Source organism: Ammospiza nelsoni, chromosome 1 (assembly GCF_027579445.1).
Source record: "Ammospiza nelsoni isolate bAmmNel1 chromosome 1, bAmmNel1.pri, whole genome shotgun sequence".
In the NCBI taxonomy this organism is placed as follows: Eukaryota; Metazoa; Chordata; class Aves; order Passeriformes; family Passerellidae; genus Ammospiza; species Ammospiza nelsoni.
In genome coordinates, this window is record NC_080633.1 from 104,922,937 (window position 1) to 104,945,244 (window position 22,308).

General features: G+C 40.6%; 1 protein-coding gene across 3 annotated transcripts in view; it reads left to right on the plus strand.

Moving 5' to 3' along the window:
- The window catches only part of MYOM1 (myomesin 1), a 75,529-nt gene that overhangs the window by 43,057 nt on the left and 10,164 nt on the right, over positions 1 to 22,308 (plus strand). For all 3 annotated transcript variants that reach the window (XM_059490633.1, XM_059490644.1, XM_059490639.1), the window contains exons 22-37: positions 494 to 608; positions 5,136 to 5,292; positions 6,196 to 6,302; positions 6,428 to 6,472; positions 10,019 to 10,155; positions 10,990 to 11,134; positions 11,706 to 11,765; positions 12,017 to 12,084; positions 12,661 to 12,774; positions 13,333 to 13,420; positions 14,189 to 14,227; positions 14,321 to 14,426; positions 16,257 to 16,420; positions 17,952 to 17,988; positions 18,304 to 18,326; positions 19,874 to 19,929. In XM_059490633.1, the coding sequence (XP_059346616.1) occupies positions 494 to 608; positions 5,136 to 5,292; positions 6,196 to 6,302; positions 6,428 to 6,472; positions 10,019 to 10,155; positions 10,990 to 11,134; positions 11,706 to 11,765; positions 12,017 to 12,084; positions 12,661 to 12,774; positions 13,333 to 13,420; positions 14,189 to 14,227; positions 14,321 to 14,426; positions 16,257 to 16,420; positions 17,952 to 17,988; positions 18,304 to 18,326; positions 19,874 to 19,929 (1,461 nt within the window). The remainder of the gene's footprint in view (positions 1 to 493; positions 609 to 5,135; positions 5,293 to 6,195; positions 6,303 to 6,427; positions 6,473 to 10,018; positions 10,156 to 10,989; positions 11,135 to 11,705; positions 11,766 to 12,016; positions 12,085 to 12,660; positions 12,775 to 13,332; positions 13,421 to 14,188; positions 14,228 to 14,320; positions 14,427 to 16,256; positions 16,421 to 17,951; positions 17,989 to 18,303; positions 18,327 to 19,873; positions 19,930 to 22,308) is intronic.

The window sequence follows — 22,308 nt, forward strand, 5'->3', positions numbered from 1 at the left end:
AAGTGTGATCCTTTCATATATGTTTTATAGGAGTATCCCCAGGTGACATAATTTCAGTATAATTCCTCATGTCACTGCAATTAACTCTGTACTATTAAATTCCTTCTTGTTTCTAAATAGGTGTGGCTGGCACTTATTACCCTGATAATTTCATTTTTCAAAGCCAGCATTTATGTGCAGTAAAAGACTATGATGTTTCAGAGGTCAAGGTACATGAGTTAAAAACATCCTGTTCCAAAACCAGTCCTCCTTTTGCTAAGAAATCAATGACAGCAATGACGCTGCCTGAACATTAACTATGCACACAAGGAAGGAGCAAGTCACACAGATTAGTCATGTCACTCTGGAGCTGAATATAAAAAAAAAACAAAACTGGAAAAGAAACAAAACAAGAAAGGAAATAGAATTGTCAAATACCCATACTGATCTTAATAAGTGTGAAATTAAAATCAGTGTTTTGCAACACACCACTGTATGTATTTGGTTCCTCCAGATTGGTGGCCTGACACAAGGTGTGAGCTACGTGTTTCGTGTGCGGGCAGCAAACCAGGCTGGCGTTGGGAAGCCATCAGATGTCACAGATGCTGTCATAGCAGAAACACGACCAGGTTCGTTAGAAAGACTTCCTCTTTGTCATCATATTTACACAGGTTCCTGTTGTTGCAATGTGTTTACCTGCAGGCTACATGCCAAGAATCTGATCCTTCTCAGGTCAAGCTTTTTTATGAAGTAAGATATGAGTTGAGGGCCATATCTTGAGTTCATTGTCTGGTATGTTTTAAGGTCAGAACAGATTTTCTTATCGTAACTACAGGTTCAGGAATATAAAGATGCAGTAAAGTTGTAAGATTTGCACGTCTCTACAGGTAGGTGCATAAGTAGAGGACCAAATAAGATCAGCTCAACAAAACAATATTACAGATGTAAATTTTGCCTTTTCTGTATTAAATCAGTTTTTTATGCTTCATCAATCCCCTCTTCTTATGTAATGTGGAAAGGATAAAAGAAAACACATTTTTTCTCTTGGTCTTTAAAAAAAAGGCTTGAAAAGCACAGTGAAGTAATTTTGAGGATCACTTTCAGTGGATCACTTTCAGTAGTGCAGTTCTTTGTTGGAGGCATCCTTGAAGGCAAGCTCCAGTGTGTCTATAAGATCAGCAAGAAACACAGGAGCCAGTGCAAAGGCAGCATCTCCATACCTGGAACTTCAGGAAACCTTATTTAGCTGTACAAGTGACAGAGGTGACTGGTCAGAGACAACACTTTTTTTGTCACCAAGCCCCCAACAGAAAATCCAAGCGTGGACTTGTGGCTTCCTCATCTACAGACTATTGTAGAAGTGCAGGGTCCTACAAGGTGCAAAAATGAAATCTCAGACATTTTAAACAAATACCTTAAAAATCTCAGACGATTTAAACAAAACCTTACTATAAGGTTAGTATGATGTAAGAAGGTACAGGGGTACAACTCCACCTGGATCCATCATACTCCCTCTTCTCCTCTGACAATTCCCTTCCTATACCTGCAGACTTCATTTCCCTGGGATCTTTTCCCAGCTTCTGACCCCTAGGTTAATTTTTACATCCTCTTGCTCAGCTCTCATATGTGCCCAATCCTTATGACCAGGGCAGCAAAAATTCTAACAAGTATTGAGTTAGACCTCAATGAGGCTGTAAGTCAAAAAAAAAGCCTGAAAAAGGAGGTCTGAAGCTGGGGGTGTAAAAGAACTGGAAAGCTCAGACTAGGGAGGCTGGGGTGACTCTGACTGCTATTGAGCTGGGATAGGGAAAAGAGACTGGAAGGAGCAGATGGTCAGGTGAAAGCATGTAAGATTGGGGTACAAGGACAAAAATAAGCTAAGTAATTGTATGAATAAGAAGGGTTTGAAACAGGATCTTTGAAAAATGTAGGAAACATAATTTCAGATCTATAAGCTGCTGAAGCACCAGGGCTGTTTCTATCACCTGCAAGGGGAGTAAGGCAAACCTTAAAAATTTATTCCTGAAAACAGCTATATGCAGCAGCCACTTCTAATAAGAGAATTAAGCCACTATTAAGACTAAACTTTTGGCTTTGCTAATCCATTTTCATTGAGGGTTAATATCTGTGCATCATACTTCTGATAAAACATTGTGGTGGTAACACTCTTCAAGTGTCCTAAATAAAGGATTGACCATGTTACTACAACTGAGAAAAAATACAAACAGACTCTTGTGAAGATGACCAAAAAGGCCAAAAAAATTGCAGTGTTCAGTCAAAAGATGTGAACTTGAGCAGAACATTTGGTTTACAGACCTCACCATTAGAGAAGGAGAGTTCATAGGTATGACGTCTGAGGGATCACCAGAAAGTGAGGATTTAGCCCAGTGAACACTCAGGGAAACTGAAAATTACTTACGTGTACAAATCTACTTGACCCATATTTTGAGCTGAGATCTGCTGATACAGAATCCACCAAACCAAGCTTCTTAGAGGTATTAAGAAAAGACAAAAACTTACTTAAAACAATTATTTCATAAAACAGCCTCCTGAGCAGGCTTCCACCTTTTCTCACTCTAACCACAAAAATGTCGAGAAAAATCACACATTTTTTTTAAAATTACCACAAATATTTTGGTGCTGCACTATGAATCATGCCTCTATTACCATCTTGGATGGAGTCATATAATATTGTCAGGTCTCTCTAGAAAGTTCCTGCTGGAATGCTACTTTTGGTGAATGTATAAAATTACAAGACAGCTGAGATTTCTAATCAAATAATGCAAGCAAATAATATTCTGAATGAAAATACCTGCTTTCATACAAAAGGTGCCAGCTGTCTTTATCCAAAGAAATGTGTAAATATAATTATTCAATACTTTACATCCACTTTCTTTTCATTGAAAACCATGTTTAATTTGTACAGTTTTCATCTAAAATTAAATTAGGAATCCCAACCATGTAAACAAATACCAACCCAGACTACTTTTGATCTGTAATTTTGGCTTTTGACAAAAGCACTTCAGCATATGTGGATCTCACAGGAAACAAGGAAAATCTAAGAGCAGATTGCAACTCTTGTATTGCTGCCCTTAGTCCTTGTTTATATTGATAAAAAGCAAAATTAGATTATGAGCTTGGATCAGCCACTTGAGAAGGGCCTGAACCTCAGAAAATGAGGAAACTGTCCCATTCAACTTCTCTGACTGGCTGTATTCAAAATGATGCCATTACCTCTCGTGTCTGGAAGATGTCGGCTTTATGTTCTGTTATTTCTTTCCTTTCAATGCAACAAAATGCTTAGATAAATGGAGATGTGATATGGCATGTAAGTATTTTATTTCTTACTGTGACTCTAAGAGAAGCTCTGGATGATATGTTGAAACCACCAAGCTCTCTAGAGGAGGGAAATCAGGACTGCTAGTACTATGGCTGCTTCTTTGGCTCCACTTTGCAGGATAGGTGGAGTGAGTTCTTCAAATATAGTCAGTAATTTAGACATGTTTGTTATTTTTTTACCTAAAGAAATATTAGAGGTAAATTCCATCATCACTTCTGAAAATAAATGCTATACATTGTTACCACAATGAAAATGCTTTGAAACAAATGTGAAAGATTCTATTGTTCAAATTACCTTTATGGCTGTAATTCTTTCCATGTCACATAAAGTGCCATCAAAAGATTCATGGGCAAATGACCTAGAAGAAGCTAAACACTAATGAAATTTCAAGTGATGAATTTTGCATATAATAAATTAAATTATAACAAAAAATTGCAAATATACTGTTGCCTAATGAAATATTTGTAGGTCTCAGACTTCATTTATCACATATTGGTACTTAATGTGCTTCACAGCTGCAAGGGCTGGTACATAACAGTACCAAAATGGGAATATTAATCTCATCTTTCATTAAATGCTTATGGCAAAGTGTGAAGACTAAGAAAGCTGTGTGTACACAGCTTTGATTGCCATGACAGGAGCTGCTTGCAGTGCTGGAAAAGACATGTATAGTTTTGGGACGATGAAACACAGAAATCTCCTACTATGCTTGAGGGTCACTAAGAATTATGCTGAAAATAAAGCATTCAATCTCAGTGTCAGGAATAAGGCTCTTGTCTTTGAAGTACAATACTTTGTGGAGAAAGTGTGTCATTAGTATTCTGGGCAGCCCAGAATTGTCTTAGCCCAAGTAACAGGACATGAGTGCCCTATTCAGATGCGAGATCCAGCTCAGAGCTATTCAGAAAAGAAGGCTGGATGTCCTCCAGCCCCTCTCAGTGCACATGCTCTCCCTGACATTCTCAGACAAGTTGTTGAAATGAACATTAATGCCACAGATGACAAGTTCACTGGGTTGCCCAAATCCCAGATGAAATTCCCTCAGCTCCCCTGGGGTGTGAGGGAGCAGAATTGAGATGCCTTCAGGTTGCTGACCCAGGATTCACCCCCAAGGCCTTTCAAAGTACAAACTGGGTCACCCTATCCAGCTCAATGACTGAAGGCTCTGGCAAGACTGGGTGGGTGACTTAAGCAGCTAATTGCAAATATTCACTCCCTTTGTGGGCCCAGGATTAATGGTGCAGACGGCAGCAGGGCTGGGTGCCAAGCACAGCAATTAAACCAACCTCCCTGAGCGAAGCCAGTGTCACCAAAAATGGGCCTCAGTCACAAATGTGTGCTGCTGGGACAACTTGACTGCTTCCTCTTCTTCACCTCTTCAAATGCTCACATTTGCATGTTATTCCCTGTATAGCACTTACCCTATTAGAGAATAGGAAATCCATGCTGCATAATGAAAACTCTAATCACTGCTTACCATGGAAAATATTGCTATTTAACAGCTCAGACATTTAGTGGATTTAGAGTCTTGATTTCTTTACCCCTTTCAGGCTTTTTCATGGCAAATACTGCAACTCTTGTGTATGCGTAGATTCACACAAGTAAATCAGAGGATTTATGATGTGTTTTAACCTGTGGATTAGAAAAAGAGCTGTTCTTGTAAATCAAAGACCAGGGAAATCAATGAGTGCAGCAATTTATGTTCCAGCTGAGAAAATGGCAAGGATCTGCTTAATTCATTCTCTGAATGATATCTACAGAAATTTGTTTGCTGAATTCTCTGAGAAACTGGAATTGCCTTGTTCTGCTCTTTAAGGAACCAAGGAAGTGGTGGTGGATGTAGATGACAATGGAGTGATTTCCTTGAACTTTGAATGTGATCAGATGTCTCCAGACTCTAAGTTCATTTGGTCCAAGAATTATGAACCAATTGAGGATGATTCTCGACTGAACATCGATACCAAAGGCGGAAAGTAAGACCCTCAGGGGTAGCAATAGTCTTGTATTTGAGAGATCTAGACTGTCACAGAAATCCATCCTTTTAATGTATGACCTCAGGAAGAGTTAGAACTGCCTCTGTTACTTGATAGTTACTTCCTGAGAATGCTGTTCTCCAGTAAATCCATACCCAGACCATTTGGAAACTGTAGCTTGCACTGAATGAGTCAGACCTACTCTGTAGGCACTTTGGTGATGTTTAGGCACAGGGAAATAAAATCTGAACCCTGTCACCTTATAACCTGTCAGTCAAGGCAGATGTTGTTGTTGTTGTTGTTATTATTATTATTATTTTTACTACTATTGCTATTCCTATTATATAAAATCCCCAAATAATAAAATTATCTGGCTTCTTAAAAATGCTTTTGCCCTGTAACGTAGCTGCAGTCTTTGGAACTGCTGCAGTAAGCAAGGCTTTCTTATGTCAGCATCACCATGGCCTGATTTGGTAACTTATATAACATCTCCAAGCCTACTCTGTTTCTTCCAGCTTTTCCCAGAGGAAGACAAGGAGGATGCACAGGTTCAGCCCACGAAGGGCCTGTGTGCTCTCCTAGAAGCCATATTGAAAGAAACAGTGGCCCACCACAGTCATGGTGCTGCCATATGGAATCTGAGTCGACCTGTATCTACAGTATCCTTCCAGGGTCATCAAAGCCTTGACAACATGCCTTTTTTCTTTTGGTGCCATCACTATTTGTACCACACATGGTAGGGCTTACTCTGATTTATAGCTGACAGAGCCAAAGATTTGTCTGTTCAGTCAAAGCAAAAGCTAACACAAGGCTATTCATATCTGGTAATATAGACAGAAAGGAGGACTTTGGTTCAGATGGATTTCACCTTTTCATCATAATGGGTTTTTTTTTCCCTTATAGGTCAAAACTTTCCTTTAAGAATCTTGGAGAAGATGATTTGGGAATTTACTCTTGTATTGTCACAGACACTGATGGAGTTTCATCAAGCTACACAATTGATGAGGAAGGTAGACACAATGCCTACTAAGCATGCCTAGTTTGCTTTCACATCTGTTATTCCCTGCTGTTGTGTCTCTCAGATCCAAAAGGCATGCACACACCTCATATTACTCCTTTCTTATGTCTTTTGCAGAAATGAAACGCCTGCTTGCTCTGAGCCATGAACGGCAGTTCCCAAGTAAGTGAATCAGTCTGTAGGGGAGAGCTTTGCATGCAGTGGGGTATCACAAGCCTGATCTAGTTCAGGATGTCCCTGCTCATAGCAGGGGGCTTGTACTAGCTGACCTTTGGAGGTCCCTTCCAACCCAAACCATTCTGTGAGTCTATGGTTACAAACCTCCTGCCACCATCAGGTAGGAGGCCACTATAGTAATTTCAAGTGAAAGTGGATTTGGATTGAAAAATTTAAGATTCTTTTTTTTCTCTCCCTCTTTCAGTACATTTGTATATTATTGATGTTCTTCCCCAACTATTGCAGGCTATTGGTCTATAAAATAAGTCTGTATAACAGCTGGAAAATAACTCTCATACTGGCTTTGCTTCTTCTGCACAACAGGCTTTAATACTTATTCAGCATGCTTGACCTGATTTGAAAACCAGAATTTGAAAGATTCTAATTTTACTCCAACCAAAGTTAACATAAGTTAAATTTAAGGTTAACAAATTTGGCAAATGTAGTAAATTCAGCTGTAACGATCTATATATACAGAATTTTCCTGCTGAAATTCATTCTCTCCCTCTTTCCTGGAACATTTGACAAAATTTGAACATGCTTTCTACACTTGGGATGATATTTTTGTCATTTCCACAGACATTTATGATACCCTGGTAATAGCACGATTTGGTTATTTATATTGAAATATTACTTGAATAAAGGGGGGAGAAATAATACTGGATTACATAATGAATCTTAAAGCACACAACAAGATGAGACCTAAACCTGGTCTCATCTCCCACTATATTCTCTTCTTATTCATTCCAGGCACTAAAACTCTTGCCTGCATTTTAAAATCTTCAGCTTAGTGCATGCACTCACTGCTGGCACTTCTTCCAACTCAGCCCACATTGCACCTCTCAGCCCAGCCAATCCTTGGCTACAGAAATGGCCTTTTTGCCTACATCATCTCTCTCATTTCCTTCTTCATCTTTTTCTCATTGGCTCTACTCTTCTCAACATACTGTATCACCTTTTGATAGCTTAATGACAGCCCAACCAAACCCTTGTTTACTCCTGCTCCTCCCAATTATCTTCTCCTAATTATATTTTCACACTAAAAGTCGGTCATCACAAAACCTTGCTGCTGTCTCATGACCTTAATTGCCCTGACCCTTCCCTTCTTGAGGACACTTCCATGCGTTGTGTTCACTACCAGTGTCACAAAATATTGCCTCAGGACACAGATCAGATCATGTTTTTTGCACTGTGTCAGGTAACAGCACAGATATAGCTGTGCATGAGCTCCCAGAAGGGACAGGCAGAAAAGGGAAAGTATCCTTAAGGAGGAAACTTGTCTCATATGCTTTGGCCACTCTGGGCCCTTGTGCACACTTTAAGGAAAATATATATTACAACCAGGGTTTGAGATTCAGCTGCTTGTGTTCTGAGCAGCAATTAATGGAACTTCTGCTTAGAAACACATGCAGCCAGTAACTCCATGGGAAAATGGATTGCTTGAATAAGAGCCTTACTGAGAACAGCCATGTATGGGTACGACAGTGTGTTGGTACAAGGCAAAAAGAAACTCTTCCAACTCCTCCATTTAGCAATTGCCCAAGGGCTGCCTGTCAAGTGCTGCCAGTAATTTGTAATGCTATACAAATAGGATGTAAAACCACTGGAAAATGCCAAAAATAGCCATCAGTGCTTATGGAAATATTTTAAATAAGACTTCTGCTCATGGCAGACTTTAAGGCAAATTTGTCCAGTTCCTTTAGGCTGAGAAGTGATCAGACTTTTCTCCAAAAAAGAATCCTTTTGCATCCTTTCAGCCATTTATTTAACAGCTGCCGAGATACTTTTCTCTCTTCCATGTTAGACTAAGATATTCTTAGTTAATAACAGGCAAGCCAAGTGGGGGTTTAAAATTTCTGTAGAGCTGACAGTGAGACAAAAGCAGTGCAGCCTGAAGTCTATTCACACTCCCACTTGCTTCCTTCAGCATTTCAGTTGCTTTGTTTTAAGAAATTATGCAAGCCCTCAGATTCCTTCTGTTTCTTACACACACAGTGATGTGCTGGGTGAGGAAGGCTCACATGGACCGTTTGCAGAGCAGGGACACACTTCCATGGGGTTGTCTTTGCCCCACTCCCTCATGGCAATGCTGCCCTTCCAGACCTTTCCATCTCTGGTTAAGCATGTGCCTTTTCCATAGTTCTCTGTTTGCTGGGGATTGTTGCCTCACCTCCCAGGAGCTCTGTTTTTATCAGAGGCAGACCCTGTGCCACTCAGGCACTGAGAGCACACACGTGGGTGTGGGTGTAGGAGGGAGAAGGAGTGAGTGTGACAAAGGAAGAGCTGAGGGGTCCTCACCCCCCAAGTCTGTTTGGCAGTGGGGTGGGGTGGCAGCTGTGCTCCAGAAGGCACCCCAGTCATTTAGAACGGAGCAAATAGCAGGATGAGAGAAACCAGGCTTGCTTTGGTCCCAGTCCTGTCCTGCTGCAGCTGAGCCTCTGCATGCACTGAGCTAAAGAAACCAGCCTGCCCTGGGAGGAGTGCCTTCACACACATGATGACTGTATCATCATGTGTTCTGCAACGTGTTTGTGCACTGTCCTCAGCTGCTACACCCTAGCAACACAGACTTTACACTACTGAGAAAGTGGAGCCTGGGGGAGAGTTCACACGCAGCAGCACACATAATGCTGAGAGTGTGATTTCTACTGAGAATCTGCACATCCACCAAGACAGATTACATGACAGAAGTCAGTGAGATGAGCAAAATGCTCCAATGTCAGAGTCTAACTCCTCATGCTTAATGTTGATGATTATGGTGTCTTAAAGAAAAGTTAAAGTGAAAGCAAGCTGAGGACTGTTACTAACAGGAACTAACTAACTACAAGAGAGTTACCTATGGTATAGTACATGATTTTTACATTTTTTTTCCCTGTTGACACACTTTGTTTATATGTGGGGGCTTCAGTTACTCATAAAAAACCAAAATGTACTGGGGAGACTGAGGATGTGTTGGGATATTTGGTGAATTCTGGAGATGGAGGTTCCACTCAGGAAATGATCAGAGTGTTTTCAAAAATCTCCCAACCTACAGCTCAGCAGCTGACTTTCTGATCTGGCTTTGTGCTTGGAGATTTGTTTGTGTTTTGTTTTGTTTTTGTTCCCTCTGAGTCAGTTCACTGTCTTATAGTAATATTATTAGACAACTCATTAAATATGGCTCCGCAGCATACAGACTCACATAATGCTGCACAGATACTTGCAGCCTGCATTTGAAATAGCCTTGTTTTAGAATGGAGCATAAATCAAATCTTGAACACTTTTCGTTTGGTCAGACCTTGTGATTGAAGGATCAAAAGCCTAAATCTCATCTGTCATTCTAGGTACATGTGGGTGGAGAGGCATTCTGTCTATGTGAAGAGCTGTTATGAGCTAGTTACCTTGCATACAGTATTTGAGCATGGGAGGACTAAGTGGCTTTCTGGTTGTTGCAGACAATAGTTGTTGGGGAACAGGCAAAATAGGCATCATTCCTTTCTTTCTTCTTTGTAGCTGTCCCACTTATCTCTGAGTTGGCAGTGGAAATCTTGGAAAAAGGAGAAGTGAGATTCTGGCTGCAAGCTGAAAAACTGTCTGGCAATGCAAAGGCCAATTTTGTGTTTAATGATAAGGAGATTTTCAATGGAGAGGTAAGGCTTTTCACTGCTTACATGTGTTTGCATTTTCATGAGTATCAAGGAGGATTAGTGTCTCTAGTATACTTCCAACTAGTGTTCCACTCTGATGAATTTTCATGAGAAATAGCATATGTCATGGAAAGCATGATTAGAAAGATTTTATCCATAGTTCTGAGGTCCAGATGAATTCTACTGGATGCATTTTGTAAAGGGAAGTTATACGCCTTCCTGCCACTTTTGTGAATACCACTTGTTCTATTAACTGTGATTTCAAGGAATCACTGCAATTGCACAGACTCCTCCTACCTCCTTCATCTATAGCCCTAGAATGCTCTTATTCTCACCTGTCTTTGTGGTTTGAAGGAATTTATTACATCACAGAAAAATTCCCAAGTGTTTGTTTCCAGCTGCAGAATTTGTTACACCCAAAAACGGGACGTGGCATGATTTTGTTGCAACACTGATATCAGATAGAGGCAGAGATGGAGCATTCCAGACACAACCTTGTACAGTATAATCACCCTTAAAGAAATCATTATTCTGAAGAGATGCAAATCTAAACCTTTCTAATGAAAAAGATTATAGTACTCACTGTGCAACAGGCATGACATGTGCTTGTACAGCATCAGTAAATAAACAGATTTATTTATTTGGTTGTACATTTGGAGCTGTAGCTAGAGACAGTGAGTCTAGAATAGGATGGTGATCTGTACAAATGGGAACCTGAAGAAGTGGGAATCCAAATAAAGAAAACAAAGTTTCTCCTAAAGAGACCATTATAACACTTCACAAATATTTTCTGTCTCTGACATGTATTAATTGTTGCTTTACTTTCCACTCCTGCAGAAATACAAAATGAAGGTGGACAAGAATACTGGCCTTGTTGAAATGATTATGGACAAGCTTGAGGAGAAGGATGAAGGCACTTACACGTTCCAGCTGCAGGATGGAAAAGCAACCAATCAATCTAGTCTGGTCCTCATTGGTGATGGTAGGCTGATCTTATGCAGTGAGCTGGCTTTTCACTGTTTTCAACACCAACAGATCTTTCAGGTTTTTTATGTCACAATTTTGCCTGCCTCCTACAGGACAGAGTGTGTGTGTGACCTGAAATTTTTAAAGTGATGGGAGAAACGGGAATTGTTACAGAAATGTAAAATACTGCAACATGTTGTGGTTTGCTTTCCTATGGGTGGAATGAACATTTCCCATATAAAAGGCCCATTCAGCTGGGAACAAGCAGCTGCACCTGTTAGAGCTCAAGCAGCTGCTGACTCTGCTGCCTCTCATTTGCCTTCCTACCAGCAGCTGTATGATTGGGGATTGCACATCATCAGGCAGGACACATAAAACTCCTGATGACTGCAAGCAGCTGGGGAAGTTGAGTTAGCCATAATCAGCTTCTGACACTCTGGAATGTCCAGTGAAAACCTTATCCTATGGCTAGCTTCTCACTGACATCCAAGGGACAGGGTTAGACTGAACTGTTACAGTGACATTCAGCATTGTACAAATGGCACATGAAGCTTAACCTTGTGTTTCTTACTGGTTTTAATTCCTAGTATTCAAGAAGCTACAGGATGAAGCAGATTTCCAGAGGAAAGAGTGGCACAGGAAACAAGGTGATAATACAAATACTTATAAGTATCACATATGTGTTAGCCTGTTAAGAGTTTGTTTATAGTTATATATGTTCATTTGAAATACATGGGTTTTGTTGTGCTATGTGGGTACTTCTGAAGCAGAAATAGGAAACATAAAACCACATTAAAATATAACGGAATTCTTGTCAAGTAAAACACATCTGTCTTTCATTTTGCATTATGAATACCATTGATGAGACCTTTAAAAACATTCCTGTAATTTCAAACAGGTCCTCATTTCGTGGATAAACTGGGATGGGAAGTTACTGATGAGTGTAATGTGATGTTGAAATGTAAGGTAAGGGGAAAGGAAAACCCTGAGTACAATATTCAGAGTACACCACACTGGCCTACCACTACCTAAATGTTGGGAAGGGACTAAAGAGATGCCCTTTGCTTTTGTACTCCCAGCTGCATGTTGGACAGTGACAGAGCCTCTGAAGGTTAATCCTGCTGAGGCAACAGCTCATTGCATGTAACAAAATATGCTGGAAAATAGCTTGAATTTCTTTCTTCAGGTCCATCAGCCACTCACTCAAAGAAAGGCAGCTGAAAAGGAATGACAAGTCTTTGTAAATCCAGGGACTAATTCATTTTTGGCCTGTTTATGCACATTGAAATTCCCTGGGCAGGATCAACTCATTCCCTGCTCTCCTTTTCTCTCTGTTTGCATCCCTGTTGTTTTCTCTCTTGCCTCCCACATTTTGAAATGGAGGCCTGCAGTAACTCACTGCTATCAGGTTGTAAATCTTGCTGTTCTTCTGTGAGAGACCTGAACACACTAACCCATGGAACAAGCTAACCCAAATTACAACACTGAGCTCCCCTGCTCAGGTGAAGTGAATAATTGCAGTGTGGTTTTCATCCATTTTAGGTGGCTAATATTAAGAAGGAAACACACATTGTGTGGTACAAAGATGACCGGGAGATAATGGTAGATGAAGAACATGACTTCAAGGATGGCGTGTGTACTCTGCTGATATCAGAGGTGAGTGACTGTCTTCACTAGCCTTCAGTTGAGTTCACATGAGTTATATGATCTAATCTGGTACTCCAGCAGAACAATTGAAAAAGGAAGTGGGTTTTAAAAATGGAAAAGCTCACAAGGCGTCTGTGTTTTCACTAAAGCAAATGTCTGTCTGTAACTGCTTGTTCAGATTTTCAGGAAATGATGACAGAAGAGATAATAAGCTTGTCACTTCCTTTGCATGTCAATTTAGCAACAGATTGAGACCACATTTCCATTCTGAATAGCATTTGGAAAGTGCTTGTCACTCAGGCTTCCAGAGTCACCAGAGGGGTCTGGTTCATACCCAGCCTTGCAGCAGATCTGGGGCAGGACAAGGTCCTGCACACCAGGACCTCCTGCCAAAGCCCATCCCAGCACCCCAGGCAGGAGGAGGGCAGCTGGAGGGCATGGGGACAGCCTCAGGCACCGGGTACCTGCTGGGGACAGGGACAGGATATCAGCTGGGTTCACAGGTAAAATCTATATTTTTCTACAGTACCTGTTCTGAAAACGGGTTTTATCATTACAATATTGCAGTTTTCTAAGAAAGATGCTGGCACATATGAAGTCATTCTGAAGGACGACAGAGGAAAGGACTCCAGTGAGCTGAAGCTCAAGGACACAGGTCAGAGTCTGGCTGTGCTCAGCCACACCAGCAGATACCAGGGCTGAAGTGGGTTCAGGGTAATACAGGCATCTGCACATGTTGCCTTCCTGTGGCTTTGTTCCTCATGCGTACAAAATCATCTGATTAGAAAAACTGAGATTTTTCAGTTCAAATAACATTTGAATACAGCTTATTGCATCTGGTTTCTGTATAATTTTGGGAGCATACAGTGATTACCACTAAGCAAAAATTACAACAGATTTCCTCAGGGGGCTATCAATAAACCTACAAGTATGGAAAAAGTTACATAACTAGATAATTTAAAAATATTTTTATTATATTTTGTCAATGGCATACATGCAAAAAGGCCTTTCCACTTACTGTGATTACTATGTTCTTAACATTCCACTCCTATCCATTAGAATGTATATAAATGGGTTAGCATTCCAGCTGAACAGCATCATTATCCATTAGAATGTATATAAATGGGTTAGCATTCCAGCTGAACAGCATCATTTACAAAAAAAAAAAAAAAACAAAACATCGTCTTGTTCAGCTGCAGCAGTATTCATCAAGACTGCACTTAAATAAAGCCTGGAAACTGTAAAATAACAGGCTACATTTCTGCATTACTCAGATTTCTAATGTGCTTGAAAAGGTAGTTTTTTGAAAGACTGGTTTTTCAAACCTTCTGGGAGAATATTTCAGAGCCAGTACTTGTCCTTACTGTTGACTGTGCTTGAACTGCAGACACAGAGTCTTAGTCTCTGGATTTTATTTCCACAGCTTTTGCAGATCTGATGAATGAAGTATGCAGAAGGATTGGTAAGCACTTAATTCTTTTTTCAAATGAATGACTCATTGTGGCACTCAATGAATGGCTGTATGGCTGCATAAAACCATGTGCTCTTCTTTCAGCTTTATCTGCAACAGACCTGAAAATCCAGAGCACAGCTGAGGGTATCAGACTGTACTCCTATGTTACTTATTATGTAGAAGATTTGAGAGTAGGCTGGGTGCACAAGTAAGTACACAAGGACTTTGCAAAACCCGGTGCAATTTTGGTTTCATAGATCCAGAAAGAACCTGGATTTGCAAGAGAGATGAGGCCCAGGTTTCCCCTTCTCTCTCATGAGTCCTTATTTCATATGAGTTTGTTTCAGTCAATTACATTCACAGGAATATGAATGTATTCATATGAATCAGTATGAGAGTCAGGTGTGGTGGTTCCAGGCCCTCCTGTTGTTTCTCTCATGAAAGACAGTCCCATGCCACAGGATGCCAGCAGGATGGTGCTGCTTCAGAGCACTTCCCACCTCCCCAGTGGGAGCTGCATCTTTCCCTGACTCAGTTTTATGGAGTGGTGCAAATATAGCCCAAGAGACCATCAGGCTTCAAAAGAGGCCAGCACCACGGGTTCAGAGATACCTGCCCTGGAGGTCTGCTTGTCTAGAAGCCACAATTCAGTGGAACTGGGACAAGCAGGCATATCCTCTTAATGCATGGCTTCATTTTTAGGAGGCAAAGCAAATTCCAGCATGTGCCTGGGGCAGTAAAATCCAGACAGCCCCTCCTGCAGGCACTACAAATGTAACCAAGACAGACAGAAGAACTGAGATTTCAAAAAAGAATTTGAATGCCCAGCTTCCCATAAAATTAATGGGAGTTGCACATCCAAATCTATGAGACAGCTTTGAGTTCTCAGCCAGCACAAACAGCTTGCACTGGAAAACCCAGAGGAGTAAATAAGAGAAGTAAACAATTAGATCACTTCAAATCTATTATTATTATTCTTGCTGTTTCACTTCCTGTGGACATGGTAGTTGTTAGTCTGTATGATGGAATCTGAATTACTGTTCTCTCAATAAAACTCATGTAAATAAGGCACAGAACACCCAGGATGTGCTGTACCAGGCTTGCTGTAATTATTGACACTGATGTTAACCAGCACCCTGTCAGAGAAATGAAAGCCATTGGAGGCCTCCTTGTTTCTTGGCACTCATTCTGACCTTGTATCATCCAAAGTCCCAAGTATTTCAAATAAGTGCAAGAGAATATGAAGTATTGTGGGAGTTTTTCCCCCCTCTCTCTTTCTCTCTTTTCTCCATTTCATTTTTAGAAACTTGTTTCATCTTGAAGCATGTCAAATTAATCTAGAAATTTTTTTCCCCTCCAGTGCATTCAAAGTTATCAGTTTAAAGATAACAAGGAAATGAATAGCTTATTTGGCAAATATCTTTTGACTCATCCAGGGAAATTAACTGCTTAGCTAGAAAGCTAAGAAATTGATTTTGGGGGGTGAGGGAGGGGGGTGTTGGGTTTGTTTTTTCTTTTGTTTTCTGTTCTTTTAATGGAAGAAGATATGCTTATGTCAAAATGTGTTTAAATTCCAAACATAGTAGAGCATCAGAAATCATTCCAGCTGGACAAACACCATTTCTGACAAAAGTGGGTTGTTTTTTTTTTTGTAGATACAGCCCTATATACTTTTGTTTTGCCCAAGCAGAAATAAATGCTAATAAGAGAACAGCAACATTTCTGGATGCCTGGGCTACCCTTCAGAGATCTGGTTTTTAGACTTGTACAGCTTTTCTATGGCTCAGGTTGCAGACTGAGATGCATAATTCTTCTGCAAGCTCTGAGGACAGCTGGACCTTGAACAGGGAAAGGCTGTCACACCGATTCTAGCTCACAACTGTAGCAAGGGTTTGACTTCAAGGTTTCAGAATAAGGTGGCATACCATAGCGTCTTGGAAATCATTTAGTAACTCCAGGTGTGCTCAGTGGCTCAACACGAGCAAACCCTTTTTATCCTGCAGTAAAACCAAAAGGTAACATTGTTTTGTGCTTTCAGTGATACCCAGATTAAGTTCACGGACCGGATGAGGACTGGTGTCACCGGGGAGCAGATCTGGTTGCAGATCAATGAGCCGACTCCCCAGGACAAAGGCAGATACATAATGGAACTCTTTGATGGCAGCACAACGCACACAAAGACTGTGGATCTTTCTGGCCAAGGTGGGCCATCCCCTCTGCTAACATCATCCCCGTGTGGGCAGTGTGCTGAGGCAGTGTGGCAGCATCTACAGCAGCATCTTGCCACAGACCTGTCACCCTTTGGGGTCTGTGTGTGCACCCACCAGTCTGGCATTTTTTGCAGGGACTGTGTCAACAAGCCTGACAGAGTTAAGAAGCATTTTTGGACAATACTCTCAGGCACACAATGTAGCTCTAGGGGATGGTGCTGTGTGGGACTGGGAGTTGGACTTGATGATCCTTGTGGGTTCCTTCCAACTCGGCTTACTCAGTGATTATGCGATTTGTTCTCCCCAGACCACACGATTTGTTTTCCCCAACCTGTGCTCTCTCATAAAAACCGCTTTTTCCTAATCCAAATACCCACTTACAGTCTGCCTACTGAGATGCCAGCCCAGTTTCAGAGCTATTTTACAAAATCCCTTGTGTTGCTGGCATTGATTGGCAGTTTTAAATATGAATTGTAGCACTGAATGCCTTCTGTGTGTCTCTCTTCCAAGGAATATTTCCAGGAGGAAGTGAGGGACAAGTTTGTTCTGATACTTTCCTACCCTATTTCTTTGATGGGTGTAATAAAACTCCTCATTCTTCAGAGATGCCAAGACCTCTCATCAGCATGAGGAAGGACTGTTAGGGGAAAAATTTGGATTGACTGTTGGAAGCTTTTACTCTGAGAGACCTCTCAGATCCTAGAGAACTGATTAACTCCTTCCAAATTGCTCTTTCCACTCCCAGCTGTTCCCATCCCTAAAGCTTCACTTTTTGTTTGCAAGCTCTGTGTAAGGGTGATAACATTTTAATCATCTCCATGCTGCTCCTTCTGTACTCTACTCCACTTTCTAGGAAAAGACATTTCTTCTTCCCTGTCAAAGCAGGAGAGGTTGGCCTCCCCCATGATGGCAGCTTAGCCTGAATTTTCAAGGGAGACAACAATTTCTTGTTCTCTTTGCTCACAGCCATCAGTGTGATGCTTCAAGCAGATGTGAAAAATCCTTGGAAAATCATCTCTCTTGTATTCCATAACCCAGTGGTCTCTGAAGCGTGTGTGCAAGATGACCCAGTGTACTTCACTTGTATACATCTACATAATCTATAAATAAATTTATATATAGGGAGTGCATGCTCAAAATAATTTTATATAGGGATGTACAATATAAAAAGTTTGGAGGGTCACTGCCATAATCCCTCATTTAGGTGATGCATTGTGCATTTCTTTCTCTCTTCTGAGAAATTACTTCAGCTACTACTTTCTTGCCCTCTGTCTTAAAGCTTGACTTCTAGAAGACAAAAGTGTGTTTATGCATTCATATGTACATATAATAGCTGCCATATACCAGATGGCCTTTATCAGTCAAACCATTCAGCATTTTAGTGTTTGTACAGTACACATGCATGCATTTTAAATTTTACATTTTAAATTTATTACATCTACATTTTAAATTTCTTTATTAATTTTAAGTTTCAACCTGTGAGATTATTTCTCTCTAAATGTACTTTTTTCCTCTTTACAAAGCCTTCGATGAAGCCTTTGCTGAGTTCCAGAGATTAAAGTAAGTATTATGACATCTAAATACAGTAATGGCAGCCATAAAATAATAACAGTATTTGTTTGTTTTGTGCTGGAGATAACTTTATCTTATGAAACAAGTCCTAGTCATACAGAAGCCCGTAGGAGTTTGGCATGTGACTTCTTTGGTGCAACTCTTATGTAACAGTCAGGTAGCAAGGAAAAAGCTCTATTGCCAAGCTATGAGAGAGATTTTCCATAATGGATTAAAAGCAGTTCAAAAGATAATCTATTTTTCTATCATTCTAAGTAAACCTTAACTGAAATTGGACTTTCCCTTTGTTTCTTTCAACTCCAGGCAAGCTGCGATTGCAGAGAAAAGTAAGTCGGCCTTCTTTGACAATGATTGCAAGAAACTGTTTATGAAGCTTGTCTTCCTCTCTAGGAAGGTTGTGTGTTGGGAACAAGAGGGCATGTAGGCATGTTTATAAGCATGTGCTCATCCTAAAACGAGTTTGTCCTTACACCAAGGAGAAGTAAGTGACCCTCTGTTGATTTAACATTGGTGCACTTTGCAGCTAATCATATCATTCTTATGGCTTAGGTTGATTTTTCTCATCCAAGCTCCTGTTCTCAGTATCAGTTAGCCTTCTCTAAAAATAAACTTTATTGCTAGGATCTCTCATGCATATTCTCTGCACAAAAGTCTCTTTGTTTTCAAAGATTGAGAAAATAATTTGGCTAGTTTTGAATGCTCTAAAATGTCAAATGGCTCTGCATTACATACACAAATGGATAAGAAAGCAACAGTAGCTTTTGAATTGCTTAGAATCTCCTCACACTTTTTCCTGTGTGTCAATTCTAACAGAGCAACTAAAACAGAAGTATGTATTAACTACTTAGGGAGTAAATTATTAGCCTTCAACTTGAATTATTAAACTCATTATCCTCCCTACTTACGGAAGAAGCCATGGAAAAACAAACTGTTCAAATTAATTTCAAATTACTTTCAGACCTGCATAAAAATGAGGGCAGAACTGGCATTTGAAAAGTTATTTGAGAAAAATGCATAGAGAGATAGAGCAGGGCTTGGATAGGAGCAGTGACCCCCCCAAAGGGGTCAGAGATTGCCCTGCCCTTTCATTCCTGCCCCTGGGCTGCCCACAAGGCACTGTTAACTGTCACAGCACAGTGCCTTTCCTGCTCCCTAAGGCTGTTATCTCGGGCTCCAGAGCACATCTTTTACAGAGCACACCAGAGGGGAACATTCTGTACAGTCATTTCCTTCCTCCACCAGGCTCCACCCAGACATGCAAGGAACAAAATCTGTATTCCAGGAGAAGTGCACTGAAGCCTGCATGTGATTGGCTTATTTGTATTTGTCTAACACTGCTGTGGGACTCTTGAGTTTAAAGCTAGATCAGTCAGGTACCAGTCTCATTTACACACAGCTACACACAAGTGGTGGAACTTCATTTTTGACACTGAGACTGAAATCTGTCATTGTATCTAGATTAAAAGCCAATCTCCAGCATTTTACCAGGTGTCATTAATTTCCCTTTGGATACCCAACGTTTTTAGTTTACTGCAGTAAATATTTTGAGCACCAGATCTCAAGAGTGTAGATAATTTTTGTGCACTCAGAATTAAAACTCAATTGATATCAAAGTCTGCAGCACACTGCACGTGTACTTTAATTTGTCTGTGTAAGTGATTGACACCAACTATTAACACATCTTTTGCTGTGAATTCAACATATTTTAAAGTCCAAATGGTGTGCTAAAAATGCTGGATAGTTCTCTGCTAGCACAGATATCAGAGACAAGTTGTACATAAATAAGACAAAAGGAAAGAACGAGAAGAGAAACAGGATTCGGCACACAGTTGATTTGGAGACACTAAAGAAAATTAATCTTCTTTATTTCCAGATCGTGCACGGGTACTTGGAGGTTTGCCCGATGTTGTCACCATCCAGGAGGGCAAGGTACAGTAAATTAACTGAAGCTTTACACAACATCCCAACAGCTTGAATGCCTTTCAATGATGGCAATACATTCACCTTTTATTTTTGAGATGCCATCTTTAAAATCTGCTACATTATTTATTCATCCCCTGCCTTCTGTACATAATTCAATGGACTTGCACAGATGGGTTTATGTATTCAGGGCAGTGTCTTTTCTTAAGAAATAGATAAAAGTGAGATGACAATGTGAGTTGGGACTAAAACTCCTTATATAACCAGCTCTTTAAAAATTCACGCACAGGTTTCACAGGTTAGATTTTTTTTTCCCCTGTATCAGGAAAGTTTAACTCTTTTTTTCACATGGAAGCCAGTCATTCTATGCCTTCTACAGTTAAGTTCTTTGCAATGTGGCCAGTAGAGGCTGGCCACCTGTAGAGGCTGGGTTTTAAATGGTGTAAAAGTAGTAAACCAAAATAACTCAATTCTCATCCAGCCAATAGGAGAAAAAATTCTCTGTTTCCTCAGGGTAAAAGAGAGGGAAGTCAAAATAAGTCACTGGTGTTACGCTGGATTATATTAGGAGAGTTCAGCTGAAAGATTATGGTAAGGCACTCCCAGAGGAACATTGATGCTCGAGCACAGAACAGATGACCCAGAAACTGAGTTCTCAGTCTCACAACTTTTCCCCAGCACACTGCTTCTACAGCTTGCTGTTTAATAGTCCTGAGACCAAGAAGTGCCTGCTCTTCACTTCCTGCTGCTCTGCCACCAGCCAGTTCCTCTTCACAGTGGGTTCAAACAGTGAAATCGGGCATGTGAATGTCACTGAAAACCTGTAATGTGACAATGACAGTAAGGCAGCTCTCTGGTATTTCTGGCTTTATCTGTCAGTAGGTCAACTGGGTTAAAAGAATTTGATCACAAGCTCAGCAGAAGTGTTAAGAATCTAAAATCTTATTCTGAACTGCTTAACAACATGAGATATAGCCAACAAGATAGTACACTGCAGCAGTTCTGGGAAAATCAAATATGTTGACATTACAAAATAAAATTCTTTAACAGATATAGCAGTTTGAGAAATGCTGTAAAGTAAAAAGCACTCATGTGAACATTGTAACTGTAGATAGAAGACACAAAGGAACAGAATGAATTAGCAGATTTTCAGCTAATCAGTGCTTGGAGGCGAGATTCTCATGATGCTTTGGCAGGGTGTAAACTTGGGTGTAAACCTTTACCAGTTTTAACCTTTCAGACAAAAAAGAGTGTTGATATGAAATTGTGTATGAGTTCACTGACACAAAATGGGCAGTGTTTATAAAAGGAGTTTGTAAAAATGAGTTGCAAAATCTTACCCAGACACATGTTGTCCTTGACAGCAAGGACATTTGTAACGTTTGAATACATGGCTGAAATACTCCCAGAACTCGAGACAAATATCCTTGACCTTACGTTTCTTGATTCAGCAGAGGATCGTTTTGAGAAGGACAGAATGTGATCGGGAAAACAGAGCTGGTTTGGGTGGTATTGGCTCATCTGGCTGTTGTTTGCATATATGCTGGAGAGAGAAGAATGCAATTCTCTGTTGTGTAACTCATGCAAATTGCACAATCGTTGAGGATTTTGTAAAACAGCAAATGAGGTAGCAGAGGTCTGGCAAGCTTTGATTGTGAAGTCTAGTGCCACCACAACCACAGACTTATATGAACAGATTAGTATCATGAGACTGAACTTCCAAGCACATGCATATCTCAGATTTAAACTTAACATTGTGACTGTGATGCCATTTATTAGCTTTTTACGTGTGAGCTGAAGGGTATGGGTGAGAGGGAATGAACCAGTGTTTACCAAGTGTTAATCAAATAGCATTCCAGATGGCCTAAGAGGCTTCCACTGATAGACATAAATGCTCCTCAGCAGTGTGGTATAATTGGAAAAGGCTAAGTGTCAGCTCACATTAGGGAGGAATCTGACCTGACAGAGAATGCTAGCCTAAGTTTTGTGTCCAGCCAGGCAACTTAACCTAAGTGGCTGTTTTAATGAAGGCCTGCAAATGAGTGAAGAGGCTTAGGATTCTGAGAGGCACTTTCAGACATAGAAGCAACATGTAACATCCTTCTTCCCACCAACTCACTCTTCTTTCTACCCTTCTGCCAGGGGTGTAGATCCTCACAGATAGGCTGGAGGTAGGGAGCAGATTTCCTTAACTGAGCTGCTTCAATCCACTCCCCAAACCATCCACAACTGTGACACTGTGCTAATGTGAAAGAAGATTCAATTACAAAGAAACACAAACACACTTCTCTCTGCCACCTCTACTACCCTACTCATGATAACCTGCAGTAAAAGGCAGAAGAGTTAGTGAGGGGCACAAAGGCTCTGGACTTGCAGCTGCTGGTTTCT